General features: G+C 44.4%; 1 protein-coding gene across 3 annotated transcripts in view; it reads left to right on the top strand.

Annotated features, from left to right (window-relative positions):
• ATP8A1 (ATPase phospholipid transporting 8A1) overlaps positions 1-19,542 on the top strand; it is a 212,785-nt gene that overhangs the window by 28,435 nt on the left and 164,808 nt on the right. For all 3 annotated transcript variants that reach the window (XM_056557206.1, XM_056557223.1, XM_056557214.1), the window contains exons 3-4: positions 15,386-15,500; positions 18,116-18,215. In XM_056557206.1, the coding sequence (XP_056413181.1) occupies positions 15,386-15,500; positions 18,116-18,215 (215 nt within the window). The remainder of the gene's footprint in view (positions 1-15,385; positions 15,501-18,115; positions 18,216-19,542) is intronic.

Raw genomic sequence — 19,542 nt, 5'->3', positions numbered from 1 at the left:
TTTTTATGCTGGAGTTATAGCGTCGGCACAATCGTCTGGTGGATGGATCAAAGCCTAGTAAAGAAATAATTCCCGGCACTCCCCACGATTCCATGCATGTAGTGGATACTTTATTGCATATCCTTGTAAACAGGACGCGTTTCGGCGCTTTCAGCCTTTAGACGGAACAGGAAGGCTGAAATGGCCGAAACGCTTCTTGTTTACAAGGATAATCATGGTGAGTGCTGGGAATTATTTCTTTACTATGTTTTCTTTCTATGTCTGTATGTGATTACAAGTCATTATGATGCATTATGTTATGTATCTCACAATGTAATGATTATGTTGGGGCGGCTTCAATAGGAAAGGGTATGTTGTGGACAGAGCAGAATCTCTTCACAGGACACGCATTGTTCCCTTCCGTATGATAACTTGTCATTGTTATAATTGGACAGCAGGACCTTGGTGTGCTCGCGGTCAATACAAGCTGGGAGCCATTTTTTGCGGTGTGCACATAGCGCGGCCCCAGAATCGCTTTGCTGATAGAATTAAGCGGTCAGGATTGATGATCATGTTCCGCACCAGGTCACAGCTCAGTGTAACACCGACATTTGGTTACTGCAGAGCAATATAACCTCTTCATTGTATTCACTAACTAACGAGCTTCTATATTTTAGTCCTGTCCCACTGGGTCCCCAATAATAAGGTTTATTGAAAGGGAACCTATAACATTGATAATGCAGTCCAGTCTGTAGGCATCATGTTATAAAGGAGGAGGAGTTGAGCACATAAATACGTTTCCCAATGTCCGCTGATGTGGTTTTAATATGAAGAAATAAAATGACGTTTTTATGGGTGAGTGCCATTGACATTTTTTTTTTTTTATTTATTTATTTATTTTTATTTTTTTTGCCTTGCACATTAATATATAGATTACTACTAAAAAAAGAGAAGAGGGCACTGTAGTAGTTTGTAACTAGAGAGCTCAGACCGCAGTCACTAATGGTGAACATGGTCTGTCCCTGGGGAGGAGGAGAGTCCTAGTGCCTGTGAGTCTGGTGGTGCTGGGGACCAAAGAAGCCCAAAGTCACAAAGTACCAACAAAAGAAAAAAACAGGGTACCCGCACTCCCTGCAGGGCTGAAGTAGCTTGACTCCTCTGGCAACGACCCGATCTCAGACACGAAGCAGGGCGCTCAGAAGCGAGGCGACTGCTGGCAAAGTTTTGCGCTAGTTGTGCGCCTTCTGGCCTCTAAGTGGGACAGGACTAAAATAATGTAGAAGCTCAAGCTTTAGATATGCCTGCAGTCCTACGTAAAACCAAGGATGACTGGTGCCAAATTAAAGGGGGGATAAAGGGGTACTCCGGTGGAAAACAATGTTTTTTTAAATAAATTGGTGCCAGAAAGTTAAACAAATTTGTAAATTACTTTTATATTTAAATATTATCAGCTGCTGGATGCTCCACAGGAAGTTCTTTTCTTTTTTTAGTTTCTTGTCTGTCTGACCACAGTGCTCTCTGCTGACACCTCTGTCCGTGGCAGGAACTGTCCAGAGTAGGAGCAAATCCCCACAGGAAACCTATCCTGCTCCGGACAGTTCCTGACACTGTCAGAGGAGGTCTCAGCAGAAAGCCCTGTGGTCAGACAGAAAAGAACTTCCTCTGTAGTATACAGCAGTTGATGAGTACTGGAAGGATTTAAGATTTTTTATTTATTTATTTATTTTTTAATGGAAGTGATTTACAAATCTGTTAAATTTCTGGCACCAGTTGATTTAAAAACATTTTTAAAAATGCCATCTGTATGCTAGGAGTTGTAGTTTTGTAACAGCTGAAGTCACACTGGTTAGGAAACGCCGGGTTAGTCTTTGATCCCTTTAGCTGTAGATGGCACTAGCAACGATCATTGTGATGTACAGAAAGCTAGCCTGCAAGATATGTCTGTAATCCGCTGTTACCACGTCACATAGTGGAGCATTGACTACAGCTGCTGCGGAATATAGTGATAGATCGAATGTTTCCGAGAAGAAAACAGCTGGTGTGGCTCCATTGAAGTGTTCTCTATCCATCATCCCTGTTCTAGCCACCCAGTAAAAACTCCATAATGTCATTTGTATGTTTACAATGTATCCCCTATCCATCTGCTGATGATTGATAACACATCTGCAGCACTTTATTGCCGTATTTCAGATTCAGGCGCATATGCCAGAAATGCAGCATGTGTTCACAAAATGCACTGCCGGTTCCAGGCATGATCATAAAATGACTACAGGTAGACATTAAAGGGGTAGTCCAGTGGGGAAAAACTTATCCCCTATCCGACCGCTGGGGCCCCCTGCGATCTCTCTGTACGGGGGCCAGGCTCTCCGGCCAGATAGCGGGTGTCGACCTCCGCATGAAGCGGCGGCCGACACGCCCCCTCAATACATCTCTATGGCAGAGCCGGAGATTGCCGAAGGCAGCGCTTCGGCTCTGCCATAGAGTTGTATTGAGGGGGCGTGTCGGCCGCCGCTTCGTGCGGAGGTCGACACGCCCCCTTCCCGCGGGCTGTCAGGGCTCCGTAGAGGAGATCGCAGGGGGCCCCAGCGGTCGGACCCCCGCGATCTCAAACTTATCCCCTATCCTTAGGATAAGGGATCAGTTGTTCACCACTGGGTCACCACTGGACTACTCCTTTAAGACTTGGCAAAGGTTAGTGGAAACTTGGAAGGATGGGATAGAGCAGTGTTTCCCAACCAGGGTGCCTCTAGATGTTGCAAAACTACAACTCCCAGCATGCCCGGACAGCCAAAGGCTGTCCGGGCATGCTGGGAGTTGTAGTTTTGCAACACCTGGAAGCACCCTGGTTGGTAAACACTGGGATAGAGCATGGAGAAAGGTAAATGGAGAGCGGATAGGAAATGCTGCAGAGAGATAAGGCCGACATGGTGACCTATGCGGGTCAGCCATAACATTAAAGGGGTACTCCACTGCCCCAGTGTTCAGAGCATTTTGTTCCGAATGCTGGGTGCGGGGGTCATGACGTCCTGGCCACGCCCCTCGTGACATCACATCAGACTCGTGTGGTGACTGCCACGCCTCCTCCCATAGACTTCCATTAAGGGGGCGTGATGTGACGTCACGCGGGGTGTGGCCAGGACGTCATGATCCCAGCATTCGGAACAAAATGTTCCGAATGCTGGGGCAATGGAATACCCCTTTTAAAACCTCCTTTTAATAACAATAAAACCTCTTTGAGACGACCTCTCCCTTGTACAGGTCAGATTTTGTATAGGAGATTTTCAGTCTACCATACATTCTGCGTTGAGGCTGTCTTCTTTGAGAAGATCACCTCTTGATGCAATTTAGGTGGTCTTTTCAAATACAGGTGAAACTCGAAAAATTAGAATATCGTGCAAAGTTAATTTTATTTCAGTAATGGTGAAACTAATATATGAGAGAGACTCGTTACATGCAAAGCAAGATAGTTCAAGCCGTGATTTGTCATAATTGTGGTGATTATTGCTTACACCAAAGCCCCCGCCCAATTACTATGATTTGGGGAGCCATGTCATCTGCTGCAGGGATGTGGAATTTCTATCGCCCGACGCCCGGGACTAGCAGTTTTGGGCGCCGGGCAGGTGAATTTGTCCGGCCCTTAGCCCGGCTTCGGGCAAGCAGGGCCGGACCTGACAAGTGCGGCGGCGATCTGCAGTCTGTATGGAGCGGGCTGCCGACTCCTGCCCGCTCCATACTCTGCAGCCTGTGTCCTCCGAAGCAGAGCAGGGGAGATGAGAAGCTGTGTATTTGTCTTCTCTCCCCTGCTCTGCAGACGTGCGGGGGGAGATAAGGGGGAATGGCTTATGTCTCCCCATGCAGACCTGCGTCCTCTGCCCTCACTCCCCCCAGCTGTAGCTTCGGAGAGCGGAGGGGAGGAGGCGCGTCTGCACGGGGAGACTGTATGCGGTGCTCTGCAGTATGTATGGAGCGGGCTCGGGATTTCTGCCCGCTCCATACTCTGCAGCCCCCGGCTGTTCTCAGTAGCCGGGGGCCGCCGCTAATAGCCAGCATGCGGCGATCGCCGCGGCTGGCTATTAACCCTTTAGATCACCGCTGTCAAAGCTGACAGAGGCGTCTAAAGGGACATGTAAATGCTCCCTGGTGGGCTAGTGGGGTGGATCGCCCCCCCCCCCCCCGCAGCGCGATCGCAGGGGGGCGATCCACTATAAAGGTAGCCGTAGGACTTACCTCTGCTTCCTGCTGTCCCGGCTCTGTCATTGATAGATCCTGGCTGGGCCAGGCTCTATCAATGGATCACAGAGCACACAGATTAATAGAGTTCAATAGAACTCTATTAATCTGTATGAGGAATCTAATGATTCCTCATATAAGTGTAATAAAGTTTAAAAAAATAAAATAAAATAAAAAAGTTTTAATAAAAGTTTGAAAGACACACATTAACCTAGTGGTCTTCAAACTGTGCCCCCCTAGATGTTACAAAACTACAATTCCCAGCATGCCAGGACAGCCGTTGGCTGTCCGGGCATGCTGGAAGTTGTAGTTTTGCAACATCTGGAGGGCCACAGTTTGAAGACCACTGCATTAACCCCTTCCATGTTAAAAGTTCAAATCACCCCCTTTTCCTATATAAAAACATGCAAACATAATAAAAATAAACCTATTTGGTATCGCTTTGTTTTGTAATTGTACAACCTATGAAAATATAACATTATGTATCCCGTACGGTAAATGTAAAAAAATACCAAACCACAGATTTGCAATTTTTATAATATCCCAGAAAAAAAAAGTTAAAAAGTGAGATCAATACCAAAATGGTACCGATACAAAAAACAGATTATGGCGCAAAAAATGAGCCCTCATACAGCCTGGTATGCGGGAAAAAAAATAAAGCTACAGGGGTTAAAAAATGGCAATTAAAAAAATTAGAAAAAGTCCAGAATTAGTAAAACATGACGTAAACGATACAAATCTGGTATCGCTGTAATCAGGCGCCTGAAGTATAAAACTAACATGTTACCTCAACCACAAGGTAAATGGCGCAGAAAAGAAAATCCACCAAATCTGCAAAATTATCTTTTACTATTTCAATTTCACTTCCCTTAATATATATATATATTTTTGGTTCGGAGAATGTTATTGAAAAATTAAAAGGTGTCATTATAGTAGGTAGTTATGGCTATTATAGGGCGAGGAGGAAAAACCGAGGGGGTAAAAGCGAAAATTGGCCGGACAAGTGTATCGTCACGAGGGACAAGTAGTTTTTTTTAGTCCCGTGGACAAGTAGTTTTTTTTTTTTTTTTTTTAAATTCCACACCCCTGTGCTGTGTTGGTCACTGTGCTTCATTATGTCCAGGATCAACGTGTCCGTCTACCAGGAGATTTTAGATTACTTCATGCTTCCTTTTAATTTACATTACTGAAATAAAATGGTCTTTTGCACGATATTCTTATTTTTTTCACCTGTAGGTTTTACTGTATTGTTTAGGTTCCCCTTCTGCCAACAAAACAACGTTTAATAACCAGAGGGCTCCCAGCTGCCCTCAGTCCTTGTAGTCTTGATATCACCGCTCCCCAAATTCGCCATACAGCACTTCACTGTCTAAGGTGGTCCACCACTGTAGCCAGTGATTGGCTGAGCTGTAATGTCTGGCACCCGGTCTCCAGTGAACTTCTCTTTCTGTTGCTTGGGCCGATGTGAGACATAATGGCCCTTATTTACTAAGAGTGTTGTGTAGGTTTCTTTGTGGGTTTTAATTCCCTACAATTTATTTTCCATGGTATTTACTAAGGTTTCCCTACATTTTCCACTTTCCCTACACTTTGCTTTTTTTTTTTTACACATGCTCTGATCTGTCGGGTTTTCCTCAGCTGAAATCCACCACATTTTATGTGGAAACCTTAGTAAATATGTTGGGTTTTTGTGAAAATGTCGAACACGCCCCTTTTCTGACACCATGCCCCTTTCCCCAGCGGCCACACCCCTTTTTTCAGGTTTTCTTAGCAAAATGGAGATTTAGTCGGGTTTTTTTCAATTCTGGCGCACAACCTGACAAAACATGTCGGGTTTTCAATAGTAAATGAGGGCCATTGTGTTTTCCATCAGAAAGCATTGGGCCTAATTCCTCCTACATTTTTAGGCTGGTTTTACTAGTTTAGGTAAGAATACAATGTCCGGCACCAGGAGTTCAGATGAAAAAAACTTTGCGTTTATTGAAGACAAGACATACAGTCGCAATGGTCACTCTGACGCGTTTCGCGCTGTGCAGCGCTTTGTCAAAGAGTGAAGACCAACACATAACTTGTTAAAATAGTGTCTATGCACATCACGTGATACATAAAAAAAACAAAGGCTGACAGGAAAACACGATATGGATCCATATATACTAACTTCATTATACTTTTATATCTACTCTCACATCTAAATATAAGTCCCAGTTGCAAACCGTGGAATAAACAATGGATATGCAGACAAATATACATATTTATATAGTTCATTTTAACAGCCTAATCAGTTGTTATTACAATAGACAGAGGTGTATGTAATAAAAAAAAAAAATAAAATTCTTACCTGGATTGTATCAGTGAAGCCGGGGCGGTGCCGGCGGGTCCGCGGAAAAGCTGTGCTCAGAAGGAGGGAGTGAGCTGACTTCAATTTAATCTGTTTGCTGTGCTTCACCACCGTGGTTCGTGCTCCTCCCTGGGATCCAAGCATGGAGACCTTAGCGGACAAAGATGGACAAGAACCGGACACACAAAGAGCTACAGGCGGCACCCCGTCCACAACATCGCTGACAATGGAACCCGATCGGGACATGAAAGCAAGGTCAGTGTTTGTGAGACATGAGGGGGTGATCATATGCCTGCTCCCACGGACTTGTTGATGTTAATGAGGAAACTGGAAAGCCCTATGGTTAAAGAGCTTAAAGTTAGGTGGTCAAAGCTTTGTGATCCCACCAATCTCACAGAGGATATTGTCCCGAGAGGTCTACGCTTAAAAAAACGACCTGTGAGAATGTACTCTCTGCAATTTGAAATGAAATGGGATAATGCACTTTTAGCTTTTTAGAACATTCCAATCTCCATTATCATACAGGAGTAAGAACAGGAATTGTATTCCTTGCAAAAGGAGGTGGAGGATCAGGAGGGGGCGCAAACATAAACAAGATACCCCCTGCGCTCCCTACTGACCACCCGCTAAACCCTGTACTCAATCTCTCAGCCTGTACTTTGACTGTCCCACATTTGAGAGGTTTGGAAAATGAATCGACAAGTATATCTAATGAGGTATTGGGTAAGCAGTTCCTCACCACCAACCCTGGTTTCTATCCTGTGGCCCCCCCGAACGGAGGCCCTGGATAGATACCAGGAGTTGGTGGAAAAAGATCTTGTGGAATTGCATAGATCCTGCTCCAATAACAATACTTTGGGTACTTTGAATAGAGCAGAAAAGTTGGCTCTTAAACAGTTAAGTGAGAACACTAACAGAATAGTGCGTAACGCCGATAAAGGCGTTAATATTGTTGTGCTGGATACAGGACTGTATGCCAAACAAAATTTGGCAATGTTAGAGAATGAAGATACCTACAGGAGATTAACAGGGAACCCCACGGAGTGGGTGAAAAAGAAACTTAAAAAGGTATTGAGTGAGGGACGGAGCATGGGTATTTTGAATGAAAAAAATGGAAACTTATTTGGTAGTAGAAAATCCCATAATGCCAGTCTTTCACTCATTGCCTAAAATACACAAGGGGCTCTTTCCTCTACCTATGAGACCCATAGTGGCCTCTTTCCTCTACCTATGAGACCCATAGTGGCAGAAATAGGGTCTCTGGTGGAGAGACTAGGAGAGTGGGTAGATTTCTACCTGCAACCAATAACAAAAATCACCCCCACCTACATAAAGGATACGGGACATGCCATTGCCATTTTGGAAAATAAAAAATGGAGAGATAATTTTGCTTTTGTTACATGTGACGTTGCTCTGTACTCCTCCATACCCTGGGAAAGGGGTCTGGATGCACTCAGAATTTGTCTTGATCCGTATAGCGCATACTCCCCTGACCTGAAGGAATACCTCATCCTGGCAGTCGAATTTCTGCTAAATCATAACTTTTTCATGTTTGATGGGGCTTATTTCCTTCAGGCCAGGGGAGCACCGATGGGGGCTAAGTACTCGCCATCACTAGCTAATATATACATGATATTTTGGGAAACACAGTATTTCAGACAATAATCCTTTTTCTGAGTACATCCAATGGGTGGGCCCTTTTATAGACGACCTCCTCATTATTTGGAGGGGTACAGAGCAACAATATGAGAATTTTTTTAGTTTACATTAATGATAACAATTTAAATCTACAATTTACGTCCCATTACAGCTGTGAGAGGATGGACTTTCTCAATGTCACCTTGTCTATTGCTGATAGTAAGATCATTTTCAGCCCTTATAGCAAGGTGACATCGACTAACTCCATCTTATTGCCCATATCATGCCACCCCAGGCATGTAGTAGAAAATATTCCATATGGGGAATTTTGCCAAACAAGGAGAAATTGTACATTGGAAAACGTATGTAATAGGGAGGCGGAACAGTTAAGCAAAAGGCTGGAAGAGAGAGGGTGCAGGAGAGAAAGTTTGGAGAGAGCGACACGAAGGGTTAAATTTAAGGATAGAGTTAACACAGTGGGAGAAAAAAAGGAGAATAGAGTTAACGGACAAAGAAATTTTGACAATAAACCCACTTTTGTAACGGCCTATAGCACACAATTCGCCAGTATTAAATATATAGTAAAAAAAATACTTACCTGTATTCGAAGTGGATGAGATACTGGGGACGGTTATTTCAGGAGGTGTTAACAGAACACCTAGAGGGGGTCCGAGACTGGGTGCGGTCCTCTCGCCTAGTCTGTTCAACACTAGAACTCAACAGGAACAAAGGGAGGACGGATGGATTAGATATGTGGGTAGTGTGGGATGTGGATATAGTAGGTGTATTACCAGCAGGTATATAGAAAAAACAAAGTTTCACATCCCACACTACCAAGATATCATACCCCATACGGAGTTATATAAATTGCTGTACAGATTACATTCTGCATTCTGCTAGATACATCACATAATCAGCTAAAGGTACGGGTCAGAAGGCATATCTCGGATATGACAGGCCTGAAAATAGGAGTATCATCACTAACAAAACACGTCTGCGATGTGCATGGTGGTAGTGCAGCAACCTTAAGTGTAAAATGCATAGAAAAAATAAGGAAAAAAATCAGAGGGGGCAATATGAGAAAGCATCTCCTGAATAGGGAGACGTTTTGGATGTTTTCTTTGAAAACAATATACCCCAATGGTTAGAACCGTAGATTAGATCTCATTAGTGTATACTAAAATTAATGATCTGTGTCCCGAATGTCGTCTGGGGCCTTTGGCTCCCCCTTTTAACCCTCCTCTATGGGGCAACGGTAGTAGGTAGCCTTTCCTTGTTTACCTTCTCTTTCCAGTGTTTGGTTTATGATGCTTGGCCCCGATTTTTTTTTTTATTACTGTACCTAGAGGCAGCACTTTTAGTTTTAGTTCTGTTTATTGTTCTCAGGTTGGGATTCCCCTGATTGTGCTACCCTTGATGGACGATACTGTATGACTTATTATATTTTTTTTTTTTATTACATTACACCTCTGTCTATTGTAATATCAACAACTGATTAGGCTGTTAAAATGAACAATATAAATATGTATATTTGTCTGCATATCCATTGTTTGTTCCACGGTTTGCAATTGGGACTTATATCTAGATGTGAGAGTAGATATAAAAAGTATAATGAAGTTAGTATATATGGATCCATATCGTGTTTTCCTGTCATCCTTTGTTTTTATGTATCACGTGATGTGCATAGACACTATTTTAACAAGTTATGTGTTGGTCTTCACTCTTTGACAAAGCTCTGCACAGCGCGAAAGGCGCCAAGAGTGACCATTGCGACTGTATGTCTTGTCTTCAATAAACGCAAAGTTTTTTCATCTGAACTCCTGGTGCCGGACATTGTATTCTTACCTGGATTGTATCAGTGAAGCCGGGGCGGTGCCGGCGGGTCCGCGGCACAGGTGTGCCCAGAAGGAGGGAGTGAGCTGACTTCAATTTAATCGATTTTACTAGTTTGGTGACTAAGCTTTTATATGGGATCTTAAAGGGGTACTCTGCCCCTAGACACCTTATCTCTTATCCAAAGGATAGGGGATAAGATGTCTGATCACGGGGGTTCCCATCGCTGGGGACCCCCGCAATCTCTCCTGCTGCACAGAGCGAAGATCACGGCCACCATGCCCCCTCCCATAGGCTTGCATTGAGGGGGTGGGGCAGAGCCGTGAAGTCGCGATACCCCGGCCCCTGTATCGCCCATCATCAGCAACTTGGCATTCTTCGCTCCGTGCAGCTCATGAATGGGTGTCCTGCGGGAGAGATCGCTGGGGTCCCCTGTGGCGGGACCACCGTGATCGTACATGTTATGCCCTATGCTTTGTATAGGAGAGAAGATGTCTAGGGGCAGCATACCCCTTTGTTCTCTGTCAGTGGTTTTTAATGTGACAGCTGATCGATGTATAGAAATAAAGATTTAGCAGCTTTATATGCAGCGCTCTGTGTGGACGTAGGTGGATTTCTTATTCACATCTGGGCCAGCACAGTCATTCACTGCTTTGTATTCTCTCTGGTCTATAAGGGCAGCTGCTTTATTAGAGGACGTGTCCGGTGCTGGATCCTACTTGGTCTTGTTGGATGATATCCTGATTCCTCATGCAGGTCTATTAGTGACTATGTAATGTCCTCTATGTAATGCCTTTCAGCTGTATTTGCTGTTCGTGTTTGAGTAGTTTGCAGGAGGTCAGGTGACTTTTTTTTTTTTTTTTTTTGTCGTCGGAGCGGACCTTGGTTGGCTTGGTACGTCATCTGTGTAGACAGAGCATTGGCGTGGGTTGTTGTCAGCAAGGCATGAAGGGCTGTTTGCTTTCAGCCATCGTTCATTTGGATTAGTTTAGTAGTGCAAACACAAGCTGTATGCCTGCAGATCAAAGCACAAACAAATGGAGCCTATTAAAACATACTTAAAGGTAACATTCTCTGGTTGTGTTCACATCTCTAATCGACAAACAAATACCCAGTGAACCAAGTACCCGTGTGACTGGCGGGGGCACAGTAATAAGTGCAGGTTACACAAAGCAAGCAGCATTGGGGTTGCTAAAGTTATGGCCATGGTACTTGTCATTCTATGTAAACAGGGATTGTTAAAGTGTACCTGTCATCAACAAAAACTCTTTATATAATGTAGAAAATACCATTATATGTATATTTGTAATTACATTGGTTAAAAAGTGTGTAGATTTTTGTCCCTGCAGCTATTGCCTGTGTGTCTCTATGAGGAGACCAAATACAGGAAGTGAGGGTGGACAAGCAGGGCTCTGTGCACTGTGGCTCTGTGACATGCTACGGGCTCACACGTGAGGATGATTGACAAGCCAGGAGCCTGCACAGAGCCCTTCTTGTCCTGCCATCACTTCTTGTATTTGGACCCATTATAGAGACACGCAGGCAATAGCTGCAGGGACAGCACTTTTTTACCCAAAAATATACAAATTGTGTAACCAATGTGTATTGCAAATATACATATCAGGGGTGTGGAAATGTATTTAAAAAACTACTTCTCCACAGGACTAAAACGGAGCAAAATCTACTTGTCCCTCATGACGATCCACTTCCTCCTCTCCCTATAATAGCCATAAATAACTACTATAATGATACCTTTTTATTTTTGTCAATAACATTCTCCAAACAAAAAAAAAAAAATAGAGAGAGAGATAGAGATACCGTATTTATCGGGGTATACCACGCACCGGCCTATAACACGCACCCTCATTTTACCACGGATATTTGGGTAAAAAAAGTTTTTTTACCCAAATATCCATGAAAAAATGAGGGTGCGTGTGTGCGCGTGTATACCCCGATACACCCCCAGGAAAGGCAGGGGGAGAGAGGCCGTCGCTGCCCGCTTCTCTCCCCCTGCCTTTCCTGGGGTCTAGAGCGCTGCTGTCGGCCCTTTTCACCCCCTGGTTATCGGCGCCGCTGCCCGTTCTGTCCCCCTGACTATCGGTGCCGGCGCCAATAGCCAGGGGGAGAGAAGCGGCGCCGACAGCCAGGGGGAGAGAAGGGGCAGCGGCACCCATTGCCGGCGCCGCTGCCCCGTTGCCTCCCCCCATCCCCGGTGGCATAATTACCTGAGTCCGGTCCACGCTGCTCCAGGCCTCCGTCGTGCGTCCCCAGCGTCGTTGCTATGCACGGCGCGGCGCACTGACGTCATGCTCCACGCCGTTCAGCGCATAGCAATGACGCCGGGGACGCACGACGGAGGCCTGGAGCAGCGGAGCAGCGCGGACCGGACTCAGGTAATTATGCCACCGGGGATGGGGGGAGGCAACGGGGCAGCGGCGCCGGCAATGGGTGCCGCTGCCCCTTCTCTCCCCCTGGCTGTCGATAACCTATACACCTGGCGCCGATAACCAGGGGGTGAAAAGGGCCGACAGCAGCGCTCTAGACCCCAGGAAAGGCAGGGGGAGAGAAGCGGGCAGCGACGGCCTCTCTCCCCCTGCCTTTCCTGGGGGTGTATCGGCGTATAACACGCACACAGACTTTAGGCTAAAAATTTTAGTCTAAAAAGTGCGTGTTATACGCCGATAAATACGGTATATCTCTATCTCTGTGAAGTGAAATTGAAATAGTAAGATAATTTAGCAAATTTGGTGGTTTTCTTTTCATTTACGGTACTTTGTGGTCAGATAACATGTTAGTTTTATACTTTAGGTCGGCCTGATTACAGCAATACCAGATTTGTATAGTTTCCGTCATGTTTTACTAATTAAAAAAAATTCTGAACTTTTTAGAATTTTTTATTTTTTAATTCCCATTTTTTGACCCCTGTAGCTTTTTTTTTTTTTTTTTTTTTCACATACCAGGCTGTATGAGGGATAATTCTTTTGCTCCATAATCTGTTTTTTGTATTGGTACCATTTTGGTATTCATCTGACTTTTTAATCGTTTTTAACTTTTTTTTTTTTTTTTTTTTTTTTTTTTTATTTATTTCTGGGATATTATAAAAATTGCAATTCTGTGTTTTTTTTTTTTATTTATTTATTTTTTTTTTTTTAAACCTAATTTACCGTATGGGATACATAATGTTATATTAGATCGTACAATTATGCACGTAGTGATACAAAATGTTTGTTTATATGTTTTTTTTATATAGGAAAAGGGGGGTGATTTGAACTTTTAACATGGAAGGGGTTAATGTGTGTCTAAAGTTTTATTAATTTTTTTTTTTTTTACAATTTATTAGACTTTTAGGAGGAATCATTAGATTCATAGATCATTAGTTCTATTGAACTCCATTGATCGGTGTGCTCTGTGATCCATCTCTGGTCCAGCCAGGCTCTATCAGTGACAGAGCCACTGGACAGCAGGGAAGAGAGATAAGCCCTCGGCTACCTCTATAGTGGATCACAACCCAAAACCTCCACCCCCCACTAGCCCACCAGGGAGCATTCACATGTCCCTTTAGACACTGCTTTCAGCTTTGACAGTGGTGATCTAAAGGGTTAATAACCAGCCGTGGCGATCGCCACATGCTGGCTATTAGCGGCGGCCCCCAGCTACTGAAAACAGCCAAGTCCGGAGCCCGCTCTATACATATTGCTGAGCGCTCCATACAGAATGCTGAGCGCCTCCGCGCTCGTCAGGTCCGGCCCTGCTTTCCCGAAGCTGAGCTAAGGGCCAGAAAAATTCACCTGCCCAGAACTGCATGTCCCGGGCGTCGGGCGATAGGAATTCCACATCCCTGTTGCTAGTTTAGTACGTTGATACAGGTCCTAATACTACATGCTGGAAGTCTTTATACATACATCAAATGTGTTATTTGTGGCAACCCACAGGAATATATTGTCATTTATACAATACTATTTAACCTGATGCATTATCGTTTGCTTAGGAATACAGTAAAATCTCCCTTAGACACCTCCCAATAGCGGACAGTTTTTAATTCCCTGGCAGAATTCCCTAAGACTTAATGTATTTGCACCCTCCGAAGAGGGGACATTCCCAATAGCAGATGCGGACACACCCGAAAGGGGACAAAACACTCCCAATAGGGGACAATAAGCAGCAAAACACTCCTATTAGGGGACAACCAGGCTTATGTGCCGGCCCTACCTTGTATACAGGGCCACAGTCAGGGGGTACAGCCAATATCCCAGCAAGGCCCCCAATGCACCCCCTGCAGAAGCTCCAGCACAGAAGCAGAAGACCAATGTTTAAACAAAGTACGTCCGCTGGCCACATCATTCCTCCTTCCCTGACCCCCCCCCCCCCCCGCCACTTTATTTTCTCCCTGGGCCAAATAATCCCCCCCCCCCCCCCCTTTATTACCTCCTGTGCCACATAATGTCCCCTTGATTCCCCCTGTGCAATTTCATTTCCCCTTTACCCACCCTGTTCTACTTCATAAAGAGGGGCATCAAGGGGAAATGATGTGGCACAGGGGGTAATTGGGGGGGGGGGGATAAATTGGCACAAGACACAGGGGAATATGGTGGCACAGGGTATAAAGAGGGGATTCAATGATATGGGGGAGGGATAAGGGGAGATTAAACGACACTGGGAGATTCTCCTGTAATAATATTGTTTATCATGTTTTATAGGTAATTACACTCTGCATTGAGTACAGTACAGTATTCCGTCATTTAGGAAGAATTTTCAGCCTTTTTTTTTCCCAATAAGGGACATCTCTCAATAGTGGACACTTTTTTATTCCCTGCGACTGTCTGCTATTGGGAGATTCTACTAGAGCTGGGTGGTATGACCAAAAATGTATATCACAATATTTTTCTAAATTATGGTTGTTTCACGGTATTTAACTGTATTTGTGGTCGGGGGGTCCTTAGTATAGTGTCAGGTGGTGGGGGGGTCCTCGCCATGGTACCCAGGGTCTCGGTCAGGCCGCCTGGTAACTCTCCGATGTGCGGCAGGACGTTTCTCTACACCATCACGCATTGAAGTTGGTTGCTATGGAAACGGTATTGTAGTATGTGAAAAATGAATATCATAAGCCAAAAACACACCGGTATTGGGTATGAACCGGTATACCGCCCAGCTCTAGATTCTACTGTAACAGATATTCTTGGGAAAAACGCTAAATATGGAAATGGATAGACAGAAACATGGCATAAGTGGCTGGGTGCTGTCTGCTTTCCGTTGGAGGGGAACATGTTGCCAATTAGTAATTTTCGTGAGCAGATAATGCGGCGAGGCCCGGAGACTTTGTAGTGATTGTGAAAGACACCGTAATGATGTCACTTTCCTTCTCTCTAGGTTATGAGAAGACGGACGATGTTTCTGAAAAGACCTCGCTCGCTGATCAAGAAGAAACCAGAACTATTTTTATCAACCAGCCTCAGCTCATAAAGTTCTGCAACAACCGTGTCAGGTAAAGAGATGTGCGCCTCATTATAAGAGCTGCTTATGTGCACGGCGGGGGGCTCTCTTATAAGGCTTATTTTAAGAATGTCTAGAAGTAGGAGGATTTGCTGCCTTTAGATGGGTTTAAGATGTTCTCATGCATTACAATAAATGGCTAGGGACCGAAATAATATGTATTGGAGGAGGGAGTTGTCCAATTTTTTGAGGACCATACTCCATCTAAAAGATGGAAGATCTTGTTATGAGGCCCAGATCATTCTGACAAAGTTGTCTTTCCAGTGTATAACACTTTGTGGTCTCTACCCCATAACCACACAATCTGCATCCTGGAAGCGAGCATTTTTGATCGGTGAGGTATGTTAACACATGCCTGTTTTTTTTTTTTTATTTTATTTTATTTTTTTAAATCAACTGGTGCCAGAAAGTTAAACAGATTTGTAAATTACTTCTATTTTCTAAAATCTTAATCCTTCCAGTACTTATTAGCGGCTGTATACTAGATACAATGTGTAGTAGAGATATTGGGTCTACACTGCCCAAATAACCCCACAGACTAGAAACTAGAGAACAAACTTAGGGATGAGTTGCAACACCCCACAAAGCAAAAATGTATCTTACATGCTTACACAGTCGGGATAGAGTGACTTGGCTTAATCGCACCCCTGTCAGACTGCCGACCCTGTGGCCACCTGGAAAAAGTCTTTGGTAGATGACAAAACGAATAAGACGTACTATATCAAGAGTTTCATCAACTGTACCACTAAGGGAGTAATTTATGTAGCGACATGCCCATGTATGAAAGGTATGTAGGGAAGACCTACAGAGAACTGCGGAAGAGAATTCTGGAGCATATAGGGGACATAAGGAACAACAGTAGGGATCGACCGATTATCGGTATGGCCGATATTATCGGCCGATAATCACGATTTTGGGCATTATCGGTATCGGCAATTACCTTGCCGAGAAGCCGATAATGCCCCGCACCGCCCCACCGCACCGTGACCGCCACCCCCCGACCCGCCGCACCGCACCCCCCTAAACAGGGATACCCCAGTGGCCACACATATGAGTGAGTACCATACAGGAGATATGAGGGGGCTCAGGTTTGTGGGAGGGCAGAAGATTGATCCATCTCCATGGGGAGGTGACTATAATAGGATACTGTTACAACAAGAATGCAGATGGATCTTTAACCTACAGACGATAGCCCCCCATGGACTACATGAGCAGATAAATTTTTCCCCTTTTATTTAATCTTGTCCTGGGGTTTCCTCAAGAGTGACTAGAGGGGGTTTGATAGGTAGTAAGGGAGGGGCCCAGTGGATCAGGTCTCTAGCACCACCTCTTAGCATAGGAGATAATACAGTGTAATAGGAGGTATCCAGTATATCGGTACCGACCTTTTAAGGAAGTCTCTGCCGCTCAGGGAGAAGGGCCCAATAATAGGCTAAATAGGGGTCGGTAGGACCCTAGGGCCATGACATATAACCCACCCTTATGGCAGGTAGTTTTCCCCCCATTATCACCTTGGGCAAACCGCAGGACCGATTGTTTAGTCATTTCTATGTACTAGGAGGACTTGTATAGTCATATTTGACATGAGTAATCTTTGTAGATATACATATGTCTTGTACACTACATCATCTTATTGACTCCTACGTTAAACCTGGGGCCCCGCTTTGCTTTGTGGGGTGTTGCAACTCATCCCTAAGGTTCCCCTGAGGACATCCTTGTGCGTCTCTACTGGCACACGTATAGAAACGCGTTGGAAACAATTGATACCCCATAAGGGAACACCTTTGGATGTGTGTAATACTAATTGTGATGTAAGAAGTAATATGAGGGAAGAGTCTCATATTCCTAATACTACTATAGGTTAGGTCCATTTTTGATTATTCCCTTGTATCCATAAGGGATAGAATTGGACCTAACATTGTGTTTCCCTACACGCCTTTTCCTGGGTATCACTTTTTTCATACTGGTGGTTTTTAAAGGAAATCAAAAAATGTTACATTTTAGCGACACCCCTATATTAAATTAGTTTTTCTCCGGCTGAATACTACAGAGGAAATTCTTTTCTTTTGGGATTTCTTTTCGGTCTGACCACAGTGCTCTCTGCTGACACCTCTGTCTATTTCGGGAACTGTCCAGAGCAGGATAGGTTTGCTTTAGGGATTTTCTCCTGCTCTGGACAGTTCTTAAAATGGACAGAGATGTCAGCAGAGAGCACTGTGGCCGTGACAGAAAAAAGAGTTTCCTCTCTAGTATACAGCTGCTAATAAGTACTGGAAGGATTAAGATTTTTTTTTTTTTTATAGAAGTAATTCACAAATCTGTTTAACTTTTCTGGCATCAGTTGATTAAAAAAAAAAATAATAATTTCAACCGGAGTACCCCTTTAACATTTCTAATAAGTCCCGAGTTTAGGTACAATTTCATTTAGTGCGATGCATAGCTTCTCCATTACACGGTTAGCTCCTTGTAGACAGGCTGATAAATCTTGCTCTAGCTGTGTTTTTCCAAGCCGAGAACCACTGTGCGCCCTGTGAAATGTCATCAATAATGAGAAGATAAAATATCTGCATTGATGCTGAAATTCTGCTCTTTTCTCCTGTTTTCCAGCACTGCAAAATACAACCCCTTTACATTTCTGCCAAGATTTCTCTACTCTCAGTTCAGAAGAGCAGCCAACTCGTTTTTCCTGTTCATTGCCCTGCTTCAGGTAAACTGCATAATGTTAACCCATCAGCTGAACGCATTGTACATTATTCTAGGCTATCATGGCCATGTATTCAGGCTGCACAGCAATGCAGAAGCCTGTCCTCTACTTATCTAATATTTATATAGAAAAAAACTTGTAAGTTTGCCTTAAAGGGGTATTCCAGGAAAAAATATTTTATCCCCCATCCAAAGGATAGGGGATAAGATGTTTGATCGCGGGGGGCCCGCTGCTGAGACCCCCCGCGATCTCCCTGCAGCACCCGCGGGTGCTGAATCTCCAGTTTCGGAAACCTCCAGGTTTCCAGCACTGGGGACGTGACGTCACTCCATGCCCCCTCCATTCATGTCTATAAGAGGGTGCGTGACGGCCGTCACACCCCCTCCCATAGAAATGAATGGAGGGGGCATGGCGTGATGTCACGTCCCCAGTCCAGGAAACCCATAGGTTTCCGAAACTAGAGACGCAGTCCCTGCATAGAATGCGGGTGCTGCAGGGAGATCGCAGGGGGTCTCAGCAGCGGGCCCCCCGCTATCAGACATCTTATCCCCTATCTTTTGGATAGGGGATAAATATATTTTTGCCCGGAATACCCCTTTAAAAAAAAAAAAAAAAAAAAAAAATGCCACCGATTAGTCTTGTTGTTAGATTGTTTTCACTGTTTAGAAGTCTCTTGCTTATGTTTTCTAAGGAATCAGTTTTTGTTAACGTGTATAGCCATGTGCAAATATGTCACTTGAAGAAAAGTCCTCAGCGTTCCCATGTGTATATATAGGCACATGACTGCGGCTCATTGTATTCCTTTTCTGACTGAATATTAGGGTTTTAGAAATAATAGCAGATAATGTGTGCAGTCCACCTTATTCCATTACGGTAAGTTATATCTGTAGAAGAGAGGCCATGGATGGAATAGAAAACTCCAGACAACTCCAGGGGATAATTAAAATATTACAGAATAAATTAGACTCTTATATGGGGGGGGGGGGGGGAGGATTAGGACTCCCTAGCTGTGTTTTCCAACCAGCGCGCCTCCAGCTGTTTCAAAACTACAACTCCCAGCATGCCCAGACAGCCGACAACTTTTGATGTGAAAACCACAGCCATTTTTGCGTCACAAACTCCCATTTCATGTGACCGTTTTCTTCACAGTCCCGCTTATTATTGGGAGCTTCATGACAGGACCCTGTGCAGACCACAGCTTGGACAGAACTGTGGTGTAGCATTGTGACCAGGTTTTTGAGTGCTTATACCCTTGTATTATTGGAGCACATGTTCTGTATGATCTCATGTGATCAGTGTAGTGACACATGGGTATCGGAGTGTTACACTG

Source organism: Hyla sarda, chromosome 1 (genome assembly GCF_029499605.1).
Source record: "Hyla sarda isolate aHylSar1 chromosome 1, aHylSar1.hap1, whole genome shotgun sequence".
Classification (NCBI taxonomy): domain Eukaryota; kingdom Metazoa; phylum Chordata; class Amphibia; order Anura; family Hylidae; genus Hyla; species Hyla sarda.
The sequence above is the reverse complement of the archived record's forward strand: the minus strand, read 5'-3'. Positions and strand labels throughout refer to the sequence as shown.